We start from the raw sequence: 25,604 nt of genomic DNA on the forward strand, positions 1-25,604 counted from the left end.
GTCTCTCCACTCTCCAAACAGATTATCATCTTGCACTTTCAATTTCATACATATATATTGAAACATAGATAAATGGAGCAGGCTTATACCATTTGGCCCATCTTGTCTGCCTCACCATTTAAAATGATAACAGCTAACCCTCTATCTCAGCACCACATCATTTTTTTTCCATGTATGTAATTTCTTCACTATTTGATAATGGATGGAGTTGAAAAACTCCTTTATGGCATCAAATTAATAAATGTTTTATTCTGTATTACTCTTCATCTCAATCACCAGATTTCCACTTAAAAATGTCGCCTATATTCTTTGAATTATGGGAATAAAAATTAAACTGGATGGATTTTTTTCAGGAATAATGCTAGAATTGGTGGGAGATATAAAATATCATCATGCTGTGGAAACCACGTTAGCAGTCAACACCGTTTTGAATGCTACACTTTGTTTATTTGAGTTTATAGCGCAGAAACAAGTCCTTTGGCCCACCGAGTTTGCACCGACCAGCGATCCCTGCACATTAACACTATCCTACACTAGGGACAATTATTACATTAATACCAAGCCAATTAATCTAGTGAATTGGAGTGTGGGAGGAAACTAAAGTTCTCGGAGAAAACCCACATGGTGACGGAGAGAATGTACAAACTCCGTACAGACAGCACCCATTGTCAGGATCGAACCCGGGTCTCTGGCACTGTAAGTGCTGTAAGGCTGTAACTCCACCCGCTGTGCCACCATGCCACTCCTTTAATATGTTGATAGTTTAACAGGATAATTTTTAATAAATCCAATTTATTTTTTACTGTACTGAGCAGGAAATCAGTTTTAGCCACACACAATCAAAACTGAATTGTTACCATCACGTTATTAATAAAAAGCTAGCAGATGCCTATCATTACACAGTGATCACTATCGATGCATGTAGTGTCAATTAACTTAGCCAACGAAGTAATACTTTCCTGAAATAGATTTTGCTCAAAACATACCATAACACTATTTATTTGAAACCTGAATAGCAGTTTTATTTCCTTTCGAAAACCGTGAGCGGTCTCTGTGCAGCTGACTGGTTATCACCATGCAAATCTCTTTCTATAAGGAAGAAACTTTTAACTCATAAGATCATGAAGACCCAATGTCAGATTTCTTACAGCCTACCTATAATATTTAAGATAGAGATAGATAGATTCTTGATTTGTACGGGTGTCAGGGGTTATGGGGAGAAGGCAGGAGAATGGGGTTAGGAAGAGAGAGAGAGATCAGCCATGATTGAAAGGTGTAGACTTGATGGGCTGAATGGCCTAATTCTGCTCCTATCACATATGAACATGAATATCTTGCTTTAATGGAGCTTAAATTTGAATTAGTTTGATATTCTTTTATTGGCTGCTCTACAGAAACATTGAGCGTTCTTTGCTTGTTCACCTTTTTGCAATGTATAAGAATAGACCTCATTTTTATGTAGTAGCTTAAAGGGCCTGTCCCACCTAGGCGTCATTTGTACAAGATTTTGTACATCCTAAAATCCTGGGGGGGGGCGCGCGTCACTACCTACGTCACCACGCACCATGCGCACATCACGTACGCGACCCGACCCGCACGTCATGACACATAAATGATGTCGCATAAATTAAGCGAAATGACGTCCGAGTGGGACATGCCCTTAAATGTAAAAAAAAATCCAAATTAATATGACAGTTTAAATAACAGTCTCTGAACTTACACTGGTTATTTGCTGGGGTTTAAAATGCCATGGAAAAGGTATAAATGTGGAAAGAAATAATTTAATTAATGTTAATTCCAACCCTCCAAAAGGGATTAATGGGTGTTACAAAGCAGTTATAAAGCTAATTTGTCAAGGTCTTGTAAGCAGACAATTGAAGGAAAATCGTGTCTAATTACTCACCTTTGAGAGTTCCTTGAAAGCAATGAATTATTTTTCAGGAAAGTTAACATATGGAATTTATCATAATCCAAGAGGCATAAAAGAAGCTCACAGGTCTAATCTACTCGTAAAAAAAAAATACAACCCCCATTCAGAGAGAAATAGACAAGAAAATCATGAATATTTTGTGAATATACAATTATATTCAAACAACATCAGGTGCAGTTATTTTGCTATGAAATGTGATTGGATGGCCAGGTGTGTGGGCATTAGAATCTTCATATACATTTTCTAAATCGTAAGAGGTGAATGAAAAGTAGCTTTTTGTGTCTATCTTCGGTTTAAATTAGCATCTGGATTCCTATGCTCACGCTTAATTTTCATAACTTTATTTGGATCAGATTCAAACTGTTTATTATTTTATTCTTTATATCCTTCATCAAATGACTTCATAATTTAAAAATTGCAGTGCTGCGTCTTAAATAATACAAAATTAATGTTACCTCTTTTTCTCATGAAATAAAGAAAACTATGTAGGGACTGGACTATCAGAATCGCCAGTTATGGGGACTGCTCAATTCACAGCACGGGCAGGAAAGCCATTACTCTTTACCCTGTCATCCTGGCATCACAAAATATTTTTTCTAAGTCCTACTTTCCTTATTTCCAGCAGTTTCCATGCAGCTACAAACTAGAATCCAATAGGATGACCCTTGACATTTTGCTGTCATCTCCCTGTTTTTTGAACTGAAGTATCTCAATTTGGTGCATTTATTCCCAGCCATAGGTAATAAATAAATGTAGTTAAAATAAATGATGCATTCTTTCAACACCACCTATTTAAGATGTGTCCCTCATGTCACCTTCTGCAGCTCAAAGAATGACTTTTGTTCCCTGCAAGAAAAAAAGATTGAGCACATCTATGAGGAGGGAAGCCACACTGAACTATATCAGATGCTTTCGAAGTGGAATTTGCGCGTTTTCTCATTGTGATCAAAATTGGTTTCCTTTAGTTGCTTTGATTTCCTCCTGTACGTGAAAGACCTACAGGTTGGTAGATCAATTGACCACTCTAAACTACCCCTGGTGCCTAGGTGAATGGTAGACACTAGTTTAAAATTGCAGTGTCAATTGAAGAGAATATAAAAGGAATAAAGATTAGTGATTAATGTAGCATAAGTGTAAATGAGTGGTTGATGGTTGATGCAATATCGCTGAGTCAAATAACCTGTTTCTGTGCTGTATCTCTCTCTGCCTCAATGACTGATGATGAGACAGACTACTAGGTGATCGAACATGCTTCAATATTTTGTATGTTTTCAGTGATGGAAAGGGTGAGGTGGAATTAGTTTGCTTTGTGACCTGTCAACAAGAGGGCCTTCAACATCTTTGACTTCTTGCTAACAATTCACTTCAAAGTTATGATCAGCAGACAACTACTTTTACCCTTGTTAATGTCCTACAGTAGTGCAACCGCACATATGCCAAGACATATTGTCTTGAACATAACTTATAGGGTGCATTAATTTATAGGGTACATTTGCATTGAACCGATAAGAGTCCCAGGGAATCACTTCAAGACTATCTTGACAGCTTCACATTCAGCAGAAGTTATCACCAGAGACCCTTCAATTGAAATTTAGACTGACAAGTACTCAGAACCTGATGGAATTTATCCCAGATTCTTGAAAGAAATGGTGAATAAGATAGTTAGTACATTTAATGTAATTTTCCAGAACTTAGGTAAGGTTCCATTAGATTGTAAAATGGTAAATTGTATTTCTTTATTTTAAAAAATGGAGGAAGAGATAACAGTAAACTGTAGGCCATTTACCCTAGATGGAAAACATTTAAAATCTCTGATGTTTTAGGAGGACAATTCGGAAAAAATCAAGATGTCAATATACTCATGAAAGAAGGAAAGCTTGTTTGGCTAGCTTACAGGGGTTCTTTTAATACAGCATTATGTGCTCTGGATAAAGGTGAATGGATATACTAGACAGATTTCCAAAAGGCAACTTTTCAAAGATTATTGTAGAAAATAACAGTCATGGCAGAGGAGGTGAAATATTGGGGTGCATAGAAGATTGGCTGGTGATAGTCATAGTCTTTTAGCATGGAAACATGCCCTTCGGCCCAACTTGCCCACACCGACAAATATGTCCCATCTACACTAGTCTCACTTGCCTGCGTTTTGGCCTATATCCCTCTAAACCTGTCCTATTCATGTACCTCTCTAAATGTTTCTTAAACATTACAATATATACGCGCCTCAACTACCTCCTCTGGCAGCTCATTCCATACACCCATCACCCTTTATGTGAAAATGTTACCTCTCAGATTCCCTTAAATTGTTCCCCCTTCACCTTAAACCTATATCCTCCGATTCTCATTTCCCTTACTCTGGGCAAGAGACTATGTGTGTCTAACCGGTCTATTCTTTTAATGATTTTATACACCTCTATAAGATCACCTCTCAACTTCCTGCGCTCCAAGGAATAGAGTCCTAGCCTGCTCAACCTCTGTCTGTAGCTCAGGCCTCGAGTCCTGGCAACATCCTCGTAAATCTTCTCTGTACCCTTTCTAGCTTGACAACGTCTGGTGCCCAAAACTGAACACAATACTCTAAATGCAGCCGCACCAATGTCTAATACAACTGCAACATGACCTCTCAATTTCTACACTCAATGCTCTGACTGATGAATATGCCAAAAGCCTTTTTGACCACCCTATCTACCTGTGATGCCACTTTCAATGGAACTATGTAACTGTTCACAGAGATTAAACATAATTTGTTCTATTTGTGGTTAGCAAGATGTAACAGTGATTTGCCACAGTGATCCGTGTTGGGGGTTAGCTGTTTCTGATTCTTATAAATGGCTCAGGTCAAAGTTGGAAAGATATTTCTGCTACATTTGCTGAAGACACAAACGCAGGGAGGAAAGTAATTTGTGAAGAATAAGGAAGGTACTAAGGAGTAGAAATGGTTAAGTCAGTGGCTAAAGATGCAGTGAATGGAAAATAAAATATAAAATGTTGATTTTGGTAGGAAAAAGAAAAGTAGAAGCACAGTATCTACACTTTCTGAGATTGCACAGTAATCTGGGTATCCCAGTGAAAAAAATCAGATGAGGCCTATATGCAGGCATAACAATTAATAGGAATTTAAAGAAATGTAACCATTCATTGCTCGGGAAACTGATTACTGTCCATTTTCTCCAGAATGCTGCCTGACCAGCTGAGTTACCCCAGCATTTTGTGCCTATCTTTGGGATAAACCAGCATCTGAAGTTTATTGTTATGACAAACATATGGAGTGTTTACAAGACCACATCTAGAACAGTGTGTTCAGTGTTGGTCTCCTTGTTTAAAAATGTGATGTCAATACATCAGAAACCATTCTCAATTCGACTAAACTAGACAAATATCTGGAGTGGGCCAATATTTTTGAGGCCAAAGGTGGGACAGACGTATTTTCGGGAATTTAGTAGTGGGTAGGGTTGAAACACATAAGATTCTTGACAGGATGGTTGAGGAGAGAGAGGATGCTTTTTTCTTGTGAGAGAATCTAGAACTACGACTCGATGTTTAAAACAGGGGTGAAAGGTCATTATAGGCAGGCAGCAAAGCAGAGCTGAAACAGTAATCAGATCAGCCATGATCTTTATGTTAGTGAGGCTGGATCACACCTGCTGCTAATTCTAATGTATTCTCCACTATCCTCAAGGTGAGATCGGTAACTGGATCATGGCAGAAGAAGTGATCAAGCGATTTGTCTTTCATATTCCTGGGAGCTTGCTAAATAATAATTCCATGGTATGTGGTAATTGGAGAGAATTATCATATTCCATTGATGAAGGGAAAGATGGTCTTGGAGGAAGACCTGTTCAAATAAATTGAAAGGCATCTGATTGTACATGCTAGGTAGACAAAAATGCTGGAGAAACTCAGCGGGTGAGGCAGCATCTATGGAGCGAAGGAAATAGGTGACGTTTCGGGTTGAGACCCTTCTTCAGACTGATGTGAGGGTGGGGGGGGGGGGGGGCAGGATGAAGAAAGGAAGAGGCGGAGACAGTGGGCTGAGGGAGAGCTGAGAAGGGGAGGAGTAAGCAGGGACTACCTGAAATTGGAGAAGTCAATGTTCATACAGCTGAGGTGTAAACTGTCTAGGACCAAGGGCCTCAGAATAAAAGAACATGCCTTCATAATGGAGATGAAAAGGAATTTATTGAGTCAGAGTGTGGTGAATCTGTGGAATTTGTTGTCACAGATTGCTGTGGAGGCCCAGTCAATGGATATTTTTAAGGCGGAGATTGACAGATTCTTGATTAGTATGGGTCAGGGGTTATGGGGCCAAGGCAGGTGAATGGGGTTGAGAGGGAAAGATAGATCAGCCATGATTGAATGATGGACTAGACTCGATAGTCCGAATGGCCTTATTCTGCTCCTAGAACCTATGAGCACGAACACACAAAAATATAATGCCATGCAATCGAATTTCAAGGCACTCATTTGTTTGCAGATGAATGGATTCTGGAATGTGCAGAGCATCATTGATTATCTTCAAAAATGTTGGATGCTCTCAGTTAATTTCTTTTATTTCTACTGTGGAAGTGGCAAAAGGAGCATTGCCCTTGAAAGACAACGTTGCCATGATAATCAGCTTGATCAATATTTGACTAATCTGGCAAATATCAACCGTGACATTGCAGGGAGAGAGAGTTTGAAAGGTATAAGTAGGATAAACATTAAAAACAAGTCTATTTCTCCTCAATACGAGAGTCCTTGGTATCTCTTTCTTCTGTGTTAGTATAACTATGGTTGGTGAAAACATTTGAAGATTGGCAGTCTATGGAAGGGACAATAATGGGGATAAAAGTTTGATCAGACTCAAAATGGAGCAGAGACATCCACTGGTCTGTGTCATGTACGGATCCATCAGTAGAAGCAAAGATGGGAGTTAACTTATTTGTTATGGGAGTGCAAAAGGGAACAACTGAAGGATCAAATTTTTCTTACAACATAGAAGGTGGCGATTTGATCCTATGAATCTAGGCACGTTCTCAGAACATGCACATTCCACCCCATTAATTTTCTCTATAAGCTAATCTCATATACCTGGCATTTTAATATAACTGGCATAATATACCTGGCATAATATTTCTGGCATTATATGCCTATTAAGGCACCTATAATTCACTGTAACATTAAGGATGTGGTAATGAATAGAGTAAAATCAGAGATAGACACAAAATGCTGGAGTAACTCAGCGGGACAGGTAGCATCTCTGGAGAGAAGGAATGTGTGACGTTTCGGGTCGAGACCCTTCTTCAGACTCAGTTACTCCAACATTTTGTGTCTTGCTTCATTGTAAACCAGCATCTGCAGTTTCTTCTTACACATTGTAAAATCAGTATGGTACAGTTGATAAAGGAATATTCACCTCACATGTAAATGTTGGTTCCTTCTCATTCCTATGCATTTAACCAGAGAACTATAATTATTTCCCCTCTAGCCAAAAATACAAACTTTTCATGGCTGCATTGAGATTTGGTTAACTTCAGATGCCTTTTGATCATTTATCTGTACCCTTGCTCCATGTTTAATTCTCGACTGGATGTCCATTAAAGAGGTGGTGCTTCGGTATTAAGTGTCCTTGAGATGCAAGCAGCTCAGAAGGCATCAGGTTATGAATTAAGTCTACAAGCTGTCCTCGGGGAGCTAGCGTTTTCACTCCACCAGGATTTGTGAACGATACTTGCCTTTCCCACTTCAGATTCACAGGAGCTGCTGGATACATCCCCTCCCCCGCCCCAGGAGAGCTCCCCTCTCTCATGCCAAATAAATCAATCAACAAGTAACAACATCTGCCTGGACAGCACAGGGGAAAGGGCACTGCTACATGTTAAAAGAACAAAATGACAGCAAAAAGCAAACACTGATCTGTGGGTTTCTTTCAAATTTATAAAAAAAGGTCATGACCTGGCCTCAGCTGTAACACATACACAGATGCATGAAAACAATGGAATAAAACTACCAAAAAAATTGCAGCACTTCATTAAATGGATTTTCCTGCACTATAACACCAAAATGTTTTTCTTTGCTTAAATAAGAGCAAGATTAATACTGTTTATCAGACTGGAATATCTAACAGAGTGGCCTAGCTTTCAGTAATTGGATAAAGAGGACAGCAGCTCATCAACACAGAGTGAGCTCCTGATCTCTATTGTACAATGGGGCAAAGCTTTAGAATGTAGGCTGGGCACCTCACCACCAGCAGTGAGACCACACTATCCTGATACAGACTCATCTGCCTCCTAATCACTGGCCTGTTGACAGCTGCTTGACAAAGCATTTGAAGCACGCTAAAAAAATGTCAAATTTTCCCATCGAAAATGAAGCTGAAAAGTTTAATAGAACATACAGATGGAACACGTGCACGCATCCCCATGCACAGCTCAATCTTAAGATGCAGAGTTTAGCCCCGTCACAGTTTAAACATGACAACTAATTTGCACCCAGTAAGGCTCACATATACCAAATGGGTGAAGTAATTTTGACAGTGTTGGCTCGGGGATAAATGTTGGGCCAAGAGACGAGGAGAACTTGCAGCATTTTTTTTACATGTGCCATTGGAGATCTATATCGATCTTAAATGGGAGGAAAAGCACTTGCATAAAGATAGCACTGCTCAAAATGTAACACTTCTGAGCAGTTCCAGACAAATGATAATCTAAAAGTTCTGATGTGGAAGTTGAATCAACAAAGTGCTGGCTCACACGTTTATACCTGGGAACATTTATGTTTGTCCAGGAGTCTCCATGAATTAATCAGGCAAATTTAATGAACAGTGGTGCAGCTGGTAGAGTCTCTGCCTCACAGCGCCTGAGACCTGGATTCTATCCATTTCTTGGGTGCTGTCAGTATGGAGTTTGCATGTTCTCCCTATAACATCAGAATGTTTCCTCATAATGCTCTGTTTTCCTCCCACATCCCAAAGACGTGCTAGTTGGTGTTAATTGGTCACAGTAAACTGTGCCTAGTGTACAGGGGAGTGGTAGAATTTAGGAGTTGTACGAGGCAGCTGCTCTACCAGCTGCACCACTGTGCTGCCCAGCTATGTTGCTGTTAACTCAGGCCGGCCTATTTATTCCCACACCTAGCACAATGGCGCAGCGGTAGAGTTACTGCATTACAGCGCCAGAGACCTGGGTTTGGTCAAGACTGTTGGTGCTGTCTGTATGGGATTTGCATGTTCTCCCTTTCACGGCATGGATTTTCTCTGGGTCCCCCGGTTTCCTCCAATCTTCCAAAGACGTGCAGGTTTGTAGGTTAATTGGCTTCTGTAAATTGTCTCAAGTGTGTAGGATAGAACTAATGTACAGGTGATTACTGGTCGGCATAGACTCGGTGGACCGAAAGGCCTATTTCTATGCTATATCTCTAAATTAAACTAAAGCTACTCAGGAAAAATGCTATCTTAAGATCGGTGGTAAAAATTGCAAAAATGTTGAAAAGTATGATAAAGATCTTTACTGTGGGAAGGAACTACAGATGCTGCTATATACAGAAGATAGACACAAAATGCTGGCATAACTGACTGTTTACCCTCCTCCCATCTGGGAGGCACTACAGGTCTCTCTGTTGCCGGACCAGCAGGTTCAGGAACAGTTTCTTCCCTGTGGCTGTTACCCTACTTAACTCCGCACCTTGGTGATTGCCAGTCACCCCCCACACCCCCCTTCGTTGTCTCTGTACTAGTACACTGCACAATGACAATAAAGTTTGAATCTGAATCTGTAACTCAATGGGTCAGGAAGCATTTCTGGAGAAAGGGAAAAGGTAACATTTTGGATTGAGACCCTTCAAACTGAGAGTCAGGGGAGAGGGGAACCAGAGATAAGGAAAATGTACAAATAACAAGTGAAAGAAAGATATTAGAAAGGATAAATCAAAGCCAGCAACAATGACCAAAGAGAGCTGGAGCCACAATGGTCCATTGTGAGATGTGGAGAAGGTGATAATGAGTGGATACAAACAATGAAACAAAGCAGGAAGACAATTAAACTAGGAAGCCGGCTAGTGTGGTGGAGGGATGGAGAGAAAGGGAATGCACGGGTTACTTGAAGTTAGAGAAATCAATATTCACACCACTGCCCATCACCACATCACACCACATCACTACCCAAGTGAAATGTGAGGTGCTGTTCCTCCAATTTATGTTGGCCTCACTCTGACAATGGAGGAGATTATTTACTTAGACTTACTTCAAAGTAAGTAGTATTGTTGAGTTTAAATATGGGCAATAATGTTCATGCACAAAATATGCAATCCACAGGTGAAAAGAAACAATGTTATTAGCAGAAGTTGGTTCCAACATGTATACATGGACATTTGTTAACACAATGAGTGTAATAGATGTCCGGTGCCAAGTTAATGTGCTCTTCATCCAAACACCACATGAAATATTTCAGAGTTACAAGCTCTGTAGCCGGGTGCTGGAGGAGGAAATGAGTGATTATGATGTCAATCTGTAAGACTCAGCAAGAGTGTAATATCAGAATATTGTTGGGCATGGTTTTGGGGGACAGATTAGTGTGGATGCCAAGGGAATACAAACTCCTTCGCATGCAATATTTTACTCAATTAACGCGATTTCAACTGAGAAATGTGAAATTCAGACCCAGGGAACTCCAGTCAATAGTTTGCTCAGAGAAAATGTGCGTAGACAGTAAATTCTACGAGAAGCCCGTAACAGCATTGAAACGAAAGATGATAGCAATATATGCATGTTCATCGGTATGAATGTCATGAATGATACTATGGCAAAAGATAGCAGTAAGCTTATAACCACATTAAAGTAAACGGTCAGAAGATTACATTGTGTAGATACTGTACCGGATCACTCAGTAATGATGCAGGACACCGAGGGCATTATTGTGGATGCCCCATTAAATAAAAGCAACACATTCCATAGAAGTTTTGCAAACATGGAAAGAAATGAAGTCAAACCTGGCTGAAGATAATGGGGAGATGAAGCTGCCCATAATTGTAGCAAACTATACCTAGAAGCTGGCAGTGTTGGGCAGAGACAGGATTCGAATTTGTGAGGCTACCTTAATGTGTATCAGTTCTGCACTTAAAAAGCAGGACCAGGCAAAGAGCACACAGACAGATCTTTCCTGTCCGAGTCACTTGTCTTTGATTCAGGACAAGAGAAAAGAATGGAAATGTGGACACCCAATGGAGTCATACAGAAAAGTAGATAAGCAGAATTTTCGAAGATAGACACAAAATGCTGGAGTAACTCTGTGGGACAGGCAGCAACTCTGGACAGAATGAATGGGTGAGGCTTTGGGTCGAGGGTCTCAACCAGAAACGTCACCCATTCCCTCTCTCTAGAGATGCTGGCTGTCTTGCTGAGTTGCTCCAGCATTTTGTATCTATCTTCGATGTAAACCAGCATCTGCAGTTCTTTCCTACACTAAGCAGAATCTCTGCCAGGAATCAACACCTGAAATAGGTGTTGCCTTTGGAAAAATGCACAGCAGTGCAGAAACTGTACAAAACACTGTAGCAACAAAGGTCGAGCAAGTAGCAGGTAAACCACCATAGAAACTGTGGGAGAATGGCTTGTTCTAAATAGTTGTACAAACAACATGGGGCCAATTAAATGCAACGTGACGGCTTAAAGTGGTGTCACCACAAGAGCTTCATCTATTGGCCCAGGCGGAAACTGGTTTGGCCCCTAAAAGCTCCATAACTATTGGTCAAATTTAAATTTACTCCTGTTGCATCATTGCATGCATCATCTGAGCCACTTACATCTTCAGGATTGCAGAGTGAAAATGCATCAACTTGATGCCCAAATTTACAAACGTTCCTATTCCGAGGCAGTCTTTACATTTGCCCTTCAGATAAATCTCCATGTGATTTCAAACAGAGACACAGAAAAGTTTTGAGGATTTTCTTCTCGGCAGCTTTCCAGCAACCCTCCCACGAGCACTCTGAAATTTCCTCTTTTTATGACGGGATTGTTCTGAGTTCCCCTTTTGTTCCCAGTATAGGATATGGCTTCTTTCAGGGCAGCATTCTCTCCTTCTGACTTTGTAAATGAATTGTATCCCCATTCTAACTTCCACTATAATGGGCATAAACAGCAGTGGCACCAATGCGCTCTTAGAATAAACACAGCTGTGATGGCTGTGATTACGTGAATAATGTGCTTGAAATCTGCATTCTCTCAGTGGTGACAAAGAAGCACCAATTACAAGTAAATGCAGTGGCTCCAGCAATTGGTGCTGATTAGATGCTCAGGGCAACGAGGCAATGAAGTGATATTTGCTCTTCACTTCTTTAATGGAACAAGGAAACAATAGAGGCAAAGCTCGGCCTTGAACAGGTTTGCTAAGAAGTAATAAATAATATGTAATAAAATCAGCTTGTGGTGGATGTAAAGAACCATTTGCTGATCCGGGCCCAGACGTCCATGTGGTCTCGGCACACACCTGCCTACAGGAGTTTTCCCGATTTTTCAAGATATTCCCAGTGTCATGAGTTAAAGGTTAATCTTCAGCAACACGGAATAATATTGTAGGACAATGAAATATGTTTTCTCTTCCTTTTAAATCATAAACTTGTTTGGCAATGGAAAGAAAGATCATCTGATGAACAGTTAAGGTTTATCCAGACAAATGATGAAGAATTTACACATTTTGCACATTTGCACATGGGTATCGGGGGTTATGGGGAGATGGCAGGAGAATGTGGTTAGAAGGGATAGATAGATCAGCAATGATTGAATGGTGGAGTAGACTTGATGGGCTGAACGGCCTAATTTGGCACCTATCACTTTTGACCTTATGACCTTATTTTCATGGATTGGGAAGGATGTGATCTGTACGATAGTGAATCTGTTGAGCACCCAGGAGAGGATAGAGGTGTTGGGGGGGAGCATGGAAGTGATGAGGGCTAGTTTGGGGAGAATAGCGGTCGGGGGCCGCTGGGAAGATAATGTTGGAGTTGTTTAGAATGGGAGGGTGGTGAGGGTGGTGGGGTTCAGATGGCAAACATGAAGGTGGGAGATAGTTGGGGGAGGACAGTGTTGGTGAAGGATCAAGGGGGAGGATGCTGACCGAGGGCAAATGGGAAGGAATGGAGATGAAGGAATGTTGTGGTACGGAGCAATGGGATGGATGATGCTAGTGGAGGACAGATGGGGAAGATGGTGGTGGGAAGAAGATGGTGGGTGGGGAAGATCATGGCTGTGGGGGGGGGGTATAAATGGGGATGATGGTGCAGGTGGATAGATAGGGGAAGATGAAGGGGGGGGGGGGGGGGGGGGGGGGGGGGGGGGGGGGGTCATGGTGGAGGGGATAATGTTTCCTTGGGTGTTTCAGGTATCTTCCACGGGAACTTTGATGAATTGATTAATTGACCAGAAATTACCCCTGAGCGCCAGTTAATGACAAAATAAAAATCAAAGTGGTGTTGTTGGATATGTGTGTAAGAGAATTATTTGCAGAGGTACAGAAAAAGTAAGGAAAGAGTGGGATGAAGCTTCTGGGAATGTTATGAGAGTCCTAAGTGCACAAGTCCTAAGGTTAGATTAAGCGAAGATGCAATAATTCAGCACAAATACTCTATTCCCTATCTCTGCTCACCGCCATGTTACAGAAACCATACCCTAACTTCTTATAACAGTTAGAATTGAGTGCAAAGACAATGCTCAAAATTCTTCAGAGCTTAGGAAGGCAGATTAAATTGGTGGGACAAAATAGCTTTGTTTGAGGGACTGCACAAGCAACATTTTATGGAGTATCAATCCCAAGAAGTCTTGTGCTACAAAAGGGGCCTTACATGCTCAATCTGCTAAACGTCTCTTCCGCCACAGTGGCAGATTGTGCAAAGCAGGTTGAGGTCCAAGCTTTGGTGGAGGTCATGGAGGAGAGAGGCCCAAGAGAGGATCAGGGCCTCGTACCTCAGGAGAGGAGAGGACTGAGATGCGACCAGGAGGAGAACGGTTGTAAGGATTGTTTTATCTCAAAAAAGAACAACGCAAATTAATTTTCCAGGGTCAGACGTGATGATGAAGTCTGAAGAAGGGTCTCGACCTGAAACGTCACACATTCCTTCTCTCCAGCATTTTGTGTCTATCTTCGTGATAATGAAGGACCTATTTTGACAGGCATCCTTTCAGTAATGATGAAGAAGACCACGCATGTGCTATTAATATCTGCCGCTGCTACATGTATGCCCATTGTAGCATGTAAGGCATGCGTACATGGATAAAATCATGGCAGTGGTTTCCAGGCATGTATTGTGCCTCACTAGACATAACCATGCATGGCTGGATCACCCATGTATTAATGGCCAGCCATATGGCATATTGGAAGGAATATTGTGGACTTCATAATCCATCCACAAGATATAAATAGCATTTTGTGTCTATCTTGTGCAAACCAGCATCTTCAGTTCCTTCCTCCACTATCCTGCTGAGTTACTCCAGCATTTTGTGTCATCACAACTTTTCTTCACAAAACCTTTCATAAAAATTCAACTGCATAATACCAAAGCATTACCAAGGTACAGATATAACATTTGGGCCTTTCTCTCCTACGCTCAAATCAGAAATCCTAGCACTAAAATAATCTTAACAGAAATGTTATAATATTCATCCGACGTTTCGATAATACCCTCTGTCAATTTTGTCAAACTGTGGTCTAAATCTGAATGGGGCTAAAATTTCACACCATAACAATGATTTAATAGGACACTGAGTTATAGCATGTCAAAATACACTTTACCATGAGCAATCTCAATGCATATTACAAAGACATTGTAAAATTACAGTAATTAGGACAGCATGTTGCTGTATCGTTAATAGCTTGGATAAGTAATTAGCAGGAAATATGTCAAATCAAAACTTGACTAACTTGGAAAATCTCTGAAGAATTGGATATATATTTGGGAATATATATAAATATATATAAATTATAATATAGAATTAATATATAATATATATATCACATATATTGTAATATACAAACTATATAGACTATAAAAACAATTACATTGTTTTGCTTCTCATAATTAAGGTCCATTATCATTTCTCTGATGATCTAAATTACCATTGTAGACCGATGCAATATTTACACACCAAATCCAAATACTGACAACTTCTTTTTCTCTCTCTGCTGATGGCACTTGACCTGCAGAATCCATCCAGTATTTTTATTTTCATTTCAGAAATGTACACAATTCAGATATTTATTTCAAACACCAGTTATCATCATTGGTTGCCATAAAAAGCCAAGGTATTTAAAACCCAGTATTTTATGCATGAATTGAGAAGAAGATGGAATCAAAGACTCAAAAAGCTGGAGTAACTCAGCAGGTCAGGCAGCATCTCTGGAGAAAAGGAATAGTCAGGAATTTCCCCTGACTGGCTGACATTTTTAAATTTTGTTGTACATGGTTCATGTTACAATGACAATGAAGAAACTATTCTATTCTATTCTAGGTGGCGGCTCAGGTCTTGATCAGAAATGTCACCTATTCTTTCTCTCCAGGGATGACCGTCCGAGTTACTCCAGCTTTCTGTGTCTATCTCTGGTTTAAACCAGCATCTGCAGTTCCTTCCAACACATGGATTCAAAGACTACCTGGAATCTCCCTGCATCCTACCAGTGCTATGTCTAAATATAGCCCACAAAACCAGAGAAATAGCTGGCAGGTCAGACCAAATGACTTTGTCATTTTATTTATCTTTCTTATTAATTGGAATGATGTTAACGTGATGCAGGGAGAGGCAGTTTATGTATTGTTAATAGGCGGCACAGTGGCACAGCCAATGGAGCTGCCACCCCACAGTGCCAGGGACCCAGGTTTGATCCGGACCATGGGTACAGTATGTGTGACACATTTCCCCTGCCACTGTGTGGGTTACCAATGCAATATTTCTACAATTTCCCCCCCACATCCTAAAGATGGGAGGTGGATTTGCAGATTAATTGGCCTGTGTAAAATTGACCCTACTTTATGGGAGTGGATGAGAAAGTGAGATAACATAGAACTAGTGTGAATGGGTAAATAATGGTCAGCGTGGACTCAGTGGGCTGAAGGGCCCGTTTCCATAATATATCTCTGAACTAAACTAAACTAAACGAGTAGAAACAAATGTTAAAACTGAGCGGAGGGCAATGAGTCTTCTGAGTTGTTGTCCTGCCTCCTGTACAATAATCCAATTCGCTCAACTTAAAAAGGAAAATACATCAAGATAATTTAAATAAGACCAACCTGAGTATTGAATCCTAACTTAGCTGATAATGAACACTGCAAATCAATATAAAGTGATACCAGAAACAGTTCACCCTGAGATAAAAGACATTTGCTTCTCAGCTCCAAGATCCTTGAATGGATAAGGAGCAGAGACATATTCTATGTAACAAAATAGCCCAAAATTCCAAGATTATTAACCTTTGGGAAGGAGCACCATTAGCAGTGTTTATTAACAATATTCTTGTGGTCATGTTGCTTTGAGGCGTTTCAGAAAGGAAGATATTAAATGTGACGTTAGACAAAAATGTTGGAGAAACTCAGCGGGTGTGGCAGCATCTAAGGAGAGAAAGAACAGGCGACGTTTCGGGTCGAGACCCTACTGATGCTGCCTCACCCGCTGAGTTTCTTCAGCATTTTTGTCCACCTTCGATTTTTCCAGCATCTGCAGTTCCTTCTTAAACATATAAAGTGTGATCATGAATCATGATCATGAAAGATCATGAAGGACCCCTATCATCCCAGCAACGGACTGTTCCAGCTGCTATGGTCAGGCAAGCACCTCCGCTGTCACGCTGTGAAAACAGAGAGGATGAGACAGAGTTTCTTCCCACAGGCCATTAGGACTGTAAACTCTGATCTCACCTGGGCGTAACTACTGTTGTGTCTTTAAGAAAAATGTAAATACTGGTTCTGTTCTGCCCTGTTGTTTTTTGCACAATCCCGCAGGCATTGCCACTTTCATTTCACTGTACATCTTGTATGTGTATGTGACAAATAAAGTTGACTTGACTTGACTTGACAGTCACTTTGGCCACATTATAATCTAAACTGATATTGATAATCTTTCTTAAATATGCTGCAGCTGAGTCACTCCAGATTTCAGGCAGGATGTTTACACATTGGACTCTGATATTCAATGGCATAACCAATGCATACTCCCCACCATCATCATCCTTGGGCCACTATTAATTATAATGCACAATCAGAGCTACTAAATAAACTCTATGGCTACTGGAGATGGACACACAGTGCTGGAGTAACTCTGTGGGTCAGGAGACACCTCTGGAGAAAATGGATAGGTGGTGTTTCAGCTTTGGACCCGAAAGGACCCAGAGTTCTCCCACCATCTACAGAGCACAAGCCAAGAATGTAATGAAATATTCCATACTTGCCACGATAAATGTAGCTATCATCTAGGATGAAACAATTGACTTGACAATTTCACACAATCATGTCTTCTACTACTAGACGACCATGGATGTTTTGTGTACCATTTACACAGTAGACTCACCTAGATTACTCCGGCAGGTCTCCCAAAGCCCTAAACCCACAATCTTTTATAACCTCACAACCTCTGACTGCAGGTAGGACCAAGGGAGTACATGGGAACAACATCACCTGCAGGCTTCTTTCCAAGTTCATATGCCTCTGGTTTGGAAATATATCATTATTCCTTCATCATTGATTGAGTTAAATCCTGGAAAACCCCCGGCAACACCATCATGAGTGTAACCTTCACCAGACCCACCACGGTGATTCAAACAATTTCCCCTCAACCACCTTCTTACGGGTAATGAGGAGAGACAGTAAATACTGTCCTGGGTGGCAACGCTCACATCCTGAAAACAAATAAATAAATAAAAATCCCATTACAACAGTAGCATGTGTGTGCAAGTGAAGCAATTTATCTGTGGTTATGGTGTAAACACAGTTTCCAAAATCAATACTTCTCTTGGCATTTCAGTGAGAAGGAGTGAAATTGTTTGAAGGAAGTAATCTCATCCTACTTCATCGCGGCATATCACGGGAAAAGCAAATTTAAGGCTGCTGCAGGTTTGAAGCTGGTAAAGATGTGAAACAACCTTAAACTGCCACAATGGGTAAGTGAGCCATTGGTCAACTTGACATCAAATGTGAGTAAAGCCGACAAGTATGCAGATGAGTGGGGTTCAATTAACTTCAAATTATGAAATGCGTGGAAACCCATCTCCAGTTGCTCTGGTTCCAAAGTTCAGTTCCATTAATGCCATCACTGCATGTGCATCTCCAGACAAAAGTACATTTTGACAACTGTCCTATAAGTGACAAAATGAAAATCCTTGGGCTTGTTTGTATAAAGATCATTCTTGTCTTTATTCAACAGATTCTTATCATCAAAGTAAAAATATTTTTACTTATAATGAGATTTTCATTTTGCAGTTCATCTCTAATGTTTTAAATAACACTGCCTAGTTAACCATATATATAACCATATAACAATTACAGCACGGAAACAGGCCATCTCGGCCCTACAAGTCCATGCCGAACAATTTTTTTTTCCCCCTTAGTCCCACCTGCCTGCACTCATACCATAACCCTCCATTCCCTTCTCATCCATATGCCAGCCAATATATTTTTAAATGATACCAATGAACCTGCCTCCACCACTTCCACCAGTTCAAAAGCCTTTCTAACATCCCAACTTGTTTAAACTACTTGCAGCAAAACAAGGAACTTGGAGGGTTTAGGTAGCATCCGCAGAGGGAAATGGACAGTCATTGGTTTGGGTCAGGACGCTTCATGTAGACTATGCAGGTGAAAGATCTAAAACTGAAATGTTGACTCTCATTTCCCTCCACAGATGCTGCCTAACTCTTTGAGTTTCTCTTGCACCTCTTGAGCTTTGCTCCAGATTCTAGTATCTGCAGCTCCTTCTGGTCCGAGTTACCTTGCTTGTCACTTTCATACTGACTATATCAAACCCATTCCTCACCCACAAATCTGAATCTTTCAGTTACTAGTTATAATAAAAGAAAGGGAAATAATTTGATCAGACAGTTATAATGAATATTACAGAATATGTAAATTGTTACACAATTTGATGCATTTCATCTAATCTCTAGAGAGAAAAAAATACTTCCAGCCGAAGTTATTTCCATATTTGCAGAGACTAGCAGGATATAGCACATATTTCTCCTGCAGTATTTGACAGTAAGGGAAATTATATTCTCTCTTTTGCTCCTTTTGTCATGAAATTTCTCCTTTATTTACTACTAATTTACTACTCGCTTTTTTTTTAACACATTTTGTATTGTAAGTTCTCCCTCATTTGCCATTAATGATCCTTCTTTAATTTATTTTCAAATTCATCACGATTATCTGTAAATGATATGGTCCGCGGCAAGGATATTACTGGGCTCTGTGCCCAGAACAATGGTACAAATCTCCAAGTGACATTACCCAATACTTTACAAACCAGGACATTCATGGTCTAGAATAGCCACCCTACTAATTTTCCACTTGATGTGGGACAAAAATGAAGGCAACGTTTCACTCTTACACAAATCGATGGCCACTGTGTTACGGCCATTCGAGTTACAGAAATTCCCCCCATTGCAGAATTCACAAATCACAACCCAACATTTAATATATGAAATAACATTGTCTCTCATGGAAAATTTAGATACACACTATTTTTTCATTTTATGTTCCTTGATACACGTGCGGATAACACAGCTGTGCAATTGTGATAGGCATGGTCTTTTAGTAATGAACCACCTTGGTACAGGGTAGACAACAAAGCTGGAGAAACTCAGCGGGTGAGGCAGCATCTATGGAGCGAAGGAATAGGCGACATTTCGGGTCGAGACCCTTCTTCAGACTGATGTCGGGGGGGGGGCTGGAAAAAGAATGGGAGAGGCGGAGACAGTAGGCTGTGGGAGAGCTGGTAAGGGGAGGGGAAAGAGGGAGAAAGCAAGGACGACCTGAAATTGGGGAAGTCAATGTTCATACCGTTGGGGTGTAAACCACCCAAGCAAAATATGAGGTGCGGTTCCTCCAATTTGCAGTGGGCCTCACTCTGGCCATGGAGGAGGCCCAGGACCGAAAGGTCGGATTCAGAATGGGAGGGGGAGTTGGTGCTGAAATACAGGGATCACTTGTGATACAGGTATCACCGGGATTATGGTGCCATGGCCATTCGTAGACAACATATTTAACTACATCCATGTGAGTGCTGCATGCAGTGATAGAAAGGATTTCAGTGATACTTGCAAACAGTAAGTAACTGCGGTATAAATATACAGGAACAGAATTGTATCATCCTCCTCCACTCCACTCCACTATTCTCATTTCATCTTTTATGAACACCAAAATCATATTGTGACATCAACCTCAGCAGCAGATTTGCCCTCTTGGAAACAACAACTTGATTTTCTGAAGCACCTTTGTAGAATTAAAAATACTCCAAACCTGAGATTACTGTGAAACCAGAAGGTAAAAACAAAATTATGTTCTGAGTATAACAGCACAAGAGTACAGAGGAACTTCCACACAGCAACACCTACCTCTATAACACCTTTCGAATCCAACCTGAAATTAAAATCGCCAAAGAGGAAGTGCGGCACCTTCTCGTATCGTTGGTCCGTGATCCTAGAGCAAAGACATAAAAATTCTCATTGCATTTTCCATATGCTTTCAGCTTATATTTATTTTAAATAATTTAAACGTCATGTTGATGATACGTAAATAGCCACAGGTGGCTTCCTCTTAAATATGAACTTTGGATAAAACAATGTTAATTAAAAAATTAACACTTTGCAATTGGGCAGTCACGGTGGCGCGGCGGCAGAGTTGCTGCCTTACAGTGAATGCAGTGCCAGAGACCCGGGTTCGATCCCAACTATGGGTGCTATCTGTACGGAGTTTGTACGTTCTCCCCGTGACCTGCGTGGGATTTCTCCGAGATCTTTGTTTTCCTCCCACACTACAAAGACGTACAGGTTTGTAGGTTAATTGACTTGGTAAATGTAAAAATTGTCCCTAGTGGGTGTAGGATAGTGTTAATGTGCGGGGATCGCTGTTCGGCGTGGACCCGGTGGGCCGAAGGGCCTGTTTCTGCGCTGTATCTCTAAACTAAACTTGGGCCTGCTGTCCTACCTTCCAGCATAGGCCTGAGCACGGCCTGCTACAGGCTCACAATACATCAGCAAGGGCTATTGCTATTCAGGAGCTGTCTCAGTGAGCACAGCTGGCTGCACTCCTCCAAAGGCTTCTACAGCCAGCAAGGTCCTGCCTCACAACCTCACCGGCTATCAAATGTGCTTATTGTTAAAAACTGAATTAAAATATTATGCTTTTCTTAAAAGTTAGAATTCTCAAAACTGTAAAAATAGAATTTAAACGTTGGACTAATTTAGTTATAAAAGATTCCACAAACGTTTCTCCCGGCAGTTGATCACTCCCATTCCTTTGAATGGAGCTGTTGTCTCTGTTCAGTGGGCAGATTTCTCAGCATGGGAGCTGGGAAGTCTATGGGTATTCACGCCATGCGGCCAACTTAAACCTGTGCCAGTACTGGACATGGATCCTTGACTTCCTCGTCGCCAGAGCTCAATCAGTGTGGACTGGTAACAACAGCTCCTCCTGACTGATCATCAAAGCAGGAGCACCTCGGAGCTGCATGCTGAGGCCCCTGCTCTACTCTCTCTACGCCCATGACAGTCTGGCTCATGCACAGCTCCAACGTCATTTACAAATTTGCAGCCCGCTGTTGGCAAAATCGGGGGTTGTGATGAGTCAGGAGAAAGATAGAACACAACCATAACAAACTCTCCATCAATATCAACAAAATCCAGCAACTAATTATTGACCAGAAAGGGGAAGTCAGGAGACCATGCGCCAGTTTTCATTGGTGCATCAGTGATAATAGAGTTTACGGCATCAAATTCCTATGTGTGAGCATTTCAGATGACCTGCCCCGAGCCTAGCACATGGACGTAATCACAAAGAAGGTGCCAACGCCTCTGCGTTCCTAGAACTGTAAAGAGGTTCGGCATGTCACCAAATATTTTGAAGAACTTAGACAGCACTGTAGAAAGTATCATGACCAGTTGCATCATAGCCTAGTGCAGCAACATCAATGCACAGGAACACAAGAGGTAGCAGAGTGATGGAATCAGGGGGACAGCCCTTCCAAAAGCATCTATTGAGACTCTGCCTCAAGAAAGTGGCATCTATCATCCAGGATCCCAATCATCTGGGCCCTCTTTATGCTGCTTCCATCGTGCAGGTGGCACAGAAGACCAAAGCCCCTTCCACACGGTCCAGGAATAGCTAATTTGGTACATCGGTTTCTGGACCCGACCTGCACAACCCTGATCCCACCTTGATGACAGAACACTAGGGAATACCACATGCACAACCACGGACTAGTTCTAATTGTTATGTTGCATTGATGCCAGTTTTTTTTTTGCACAGTCTTTTTCTCTATGCTGGTGGATAATTTATGTATGATTTTTATGTTTTTGTGTGTTTTCTGAGTCAATGCTCATGTGATAATGCTACTGCAAGCAATATTTTCAGTGTGCCTCTACCTCAGTGTACTTGTGCATACGGCAATAAATATTTCACATGGAATTCATTAACAGATTGATTTATTTACAGTGATCAAATGTCAAAATAAATTTTCTTTCACAATAAATTTTTCTATTTTCCCTCATGCTGTTTCTATTATTTTGTGTGCAGTATTGATTTTTGCTTATTTTCCTCTATTGTATTTAAAGCTGAGATGAAGAAAGATAATTTACAAGATATACTGTTTTGAACTAAGTTCCTCACTTTTAGCAACTCTTTTAATATGCTCTCTATATCGTATACGCCCATTGCTCTCACCATTGCTTAGTGCACTTTCAATTATTTCTGGCACATTGTCTCTTCAGAGTCTCTCTGAAGAAAGGTTGCACCAATTTATATTTCACGTGATGCCCAAGATTTGTTGCCCTTGAATCTGTAATATTTGGCACCAGGTGGCCTTTCCAGTGGAACTGACTTCATTTTAAATTGAGAGACCAGCATTGGTAGTGCCACGTCGCCATGGTGGTACTGCTTCTTTAACCAAGCTGTAGGATACAACCACCATGGTAACATTACTTGATAGAACACTGGGACTTTTAGAACCTGATAAAAAGACAATAACCTCATGGAATCGAGACTAAGCGCCAGAGACACAGGTTCGATCCTGGCTATGGGTGATTGTCGGTACGGAGTTTGTACATTTTCCCTGTGACCGTGTGGGTTTTCTTTGAGAACGATTTCCTCCCACAAAGACATACAGGTTTGTAGGTTAATTGGCTTGGTATAAATGTAAAAAATGTCCCCAGTATAGGGTAGTGTTAATGTGTGGGGATTGTTGGTCAGTGCAGACTCGTGGGCTGAAGGGCCTCTGTATCTCTAAACTAAAACAAAAAAACATACCATAAAAAAGAGGCATCATTCTCTTCAACACAACCATTGTTCCCAGCAGATTTTGACCTATGTGTCTGTTAATTGTGAACTTCTTAAGTTAGTTATCAATACTATTGCTGTATATAGCTTGACATTGACATTTTTTTAAATCATTGCTCACATTTTTGTTTGATTTTAATTGCACATTATCATCCAAATACTTTCATTTAGATCAATTAATCTGTAATTCCTCAAATCAAAAAAAGTATATACAATTTTGACTTTATGGATTTTATTTGCATCCGAATGTGGGAGATATTACTGGGTAATTTTGCTAAGTAGCTCATTTGAAAATCTACATTGTTTCCCATATAGACATGACAATGGTCACCTGCTGTAATAGAGGAGAAAACAATGGAAATCCAAGTTTTGAATTGAAATTAAAACATTTCAAAAATAGGTAACAATTTTAAGATGGATTCTACTGCTTTCTGCAGATAAAGCAGTTTGAAATTTGGGCTTGGCCTTCCTGAATGGGGATAAAACCAAACTCCATTCAGAGAGATTTCTTCCTGAATCATTTGTCAACGGACAGACGGTGCTACTGGAATAATGAAAGAGCTTAGAGTCTTACATTTTCCTCCCAATTCAGTGCTGCCAGTAAACCATAGGTTTTCGAAAAGTCAAAAATAGAACACAAAGCACAGAAGTAACTATGTCAAACACTGCGGCGGTAAAAAACAGCAGAGGCCAAAAAACTCTGGTTTGCTATAACATTTTGTAGCCGTTCTGTAAGGAGGATCAGTCGCCTTTTCAGTTAATTGCCATGCCTAATACGATAGCCTGTATCATTCAATTGTTCTAAGTCAAGGTATCAGCTGCAGGTCAGAAGGTAACATTTTGTTTACAAGATTATTTCCTGAAGTACTTATCTCACATTCCCTGTGAAAGTTGACTTTGCTTTTTGTCGAGGAAGAATTGGGAATAGAAAATTATCCACAGTGGCTGGAGTTGAATGAGTTTAGGTGGGAGGTCTGAAAGCTGCCTGCCATGACACCCAGCAGGATGCCTTATTAGCTGCGTCATCACAGTTCATTCAAGCAAACCATAACAGTGTCACCAACATTCCCACACAAAGACAAAGTTCTTCACACAGTCTATAAACATGCTTCTCCTGGCCAATTCATCCCAGGCTGACATCAGTGAAAAGATTTTAAAAATAAGCTCCGTCAAACAGGCTGAATGAGGTGACGACTCTTCAAGCCTGCTGAGAAGAGATGTTCTCGGGGTCAACACCTAATTTATCACTGATGAGAAGAGTTTATTCTTCCAACTTTTCCTACTCTGTAATGATTTTAAACAAATTGGTACTTGCCATTAGAGATTTTTTCAAATGCAATATGAAGCTGTTAAGAAAGAGTGGGGTTTATCAGAAGTGTCACTAATTTTTATAAAGCACTCGCATTATTGAATGCTCAAACAAAAGGGACATTTGCATACATTCCATATGAAATGAAAGTCTCTTTGACCTCCCAAAGCAAAGAATCCAGAATAGAAGTCACCAGGAGCAATGCAAACTAGCAATAAAGGTCACAGGAAGGTTAGTGAACAGAGTGGAGAGAATGACAGATACAGTCAAAAGTAGTTTTGATTCTGCCATTTATTTTGGTAGCAAGTTAATTTTTGGTGATCGTTGAATATGTAAAAGGCAGCACTAATACTGAAACTGTGACAGCCAAAGCATTCGGCACTCTCTGTTCTATTCTTCTTCATCATAATTCACACCACAATTGTGCGATGCAATCTCCTGGTCAAAGAAGCTAAGTACTTCTTTAAGCAGATACTTTCCAGTCTCTGGGTAGCTAGGAGAGGCAAGTTACTGCTCAGTCTGAGGAGTGATTCAGTGGTCTCTAATTTAGTTGCTCAGACTGATTAAGTGCCGCACTCAATGAGTCAAAGCACCAACTGGCCTCAGGGACATCCCTTGCCTCCCATCCCAGCCATCCTTCAGGTCTCAGAGAGTATTCATTTTTAGCAGTAGAGTCAGGCTCATGTCCTCTGGTGGAACTGACATCAGGCTAGGGTTTGGAGGCTTGCTGAATCTAGAAAATGGCATTGGCAGGTTGCTGGAGAAGCAACAGCAAACATCAACAATGTTCAGTTGAGAAATACTAGCCTGGAACCGTGGGGTTAGTGCTGCTTCTCCGCGCTGGCTGGAAGTCTGGGCCGTCGTTCCCAT

The 25,604-nt window shown here is 40.8% G+C and overlaps 1 protein-coding gene across 1 annotated transcript in view; it reads right to left on the reverse strand.

Annotated features, from left to right (window-relative positions):
- Window positions 1-25,604, reverse strand: part of LOC129703927 (inositol polyphosphate-5-phosphatase A) — a 537,367-nt gene that overhangs the window by 81,511 nt on the left and 430,252 nt on the right. The window contains exon 10 of the mRNA XM_055646645.1: window positions 20,488-20,572. Coding sequence (XP_055502620.1) covers window positions 20,488-20,572 — 85 coding nt within the window. The remainder of the gene's footprint in view (window positions 1-20,487; window positions 20,573-25,604) is intronic.

The sequence above is a fragment of the Leucoraja erinacea genome, chromosome 15 (genome assembly GCF_028641065.1).
Source record: "Leucoraja erinacea ecotype New England chromosome 15, Leri_hhj_1, whole genome shotgun sequence".
NCBI classification, from domain to species: Eukaryota; Metazoa; Chordata; class Chondrichthyes; order Rajiformes; family Rajidae; genus Leucoraja; species Leucoraja erinaceus.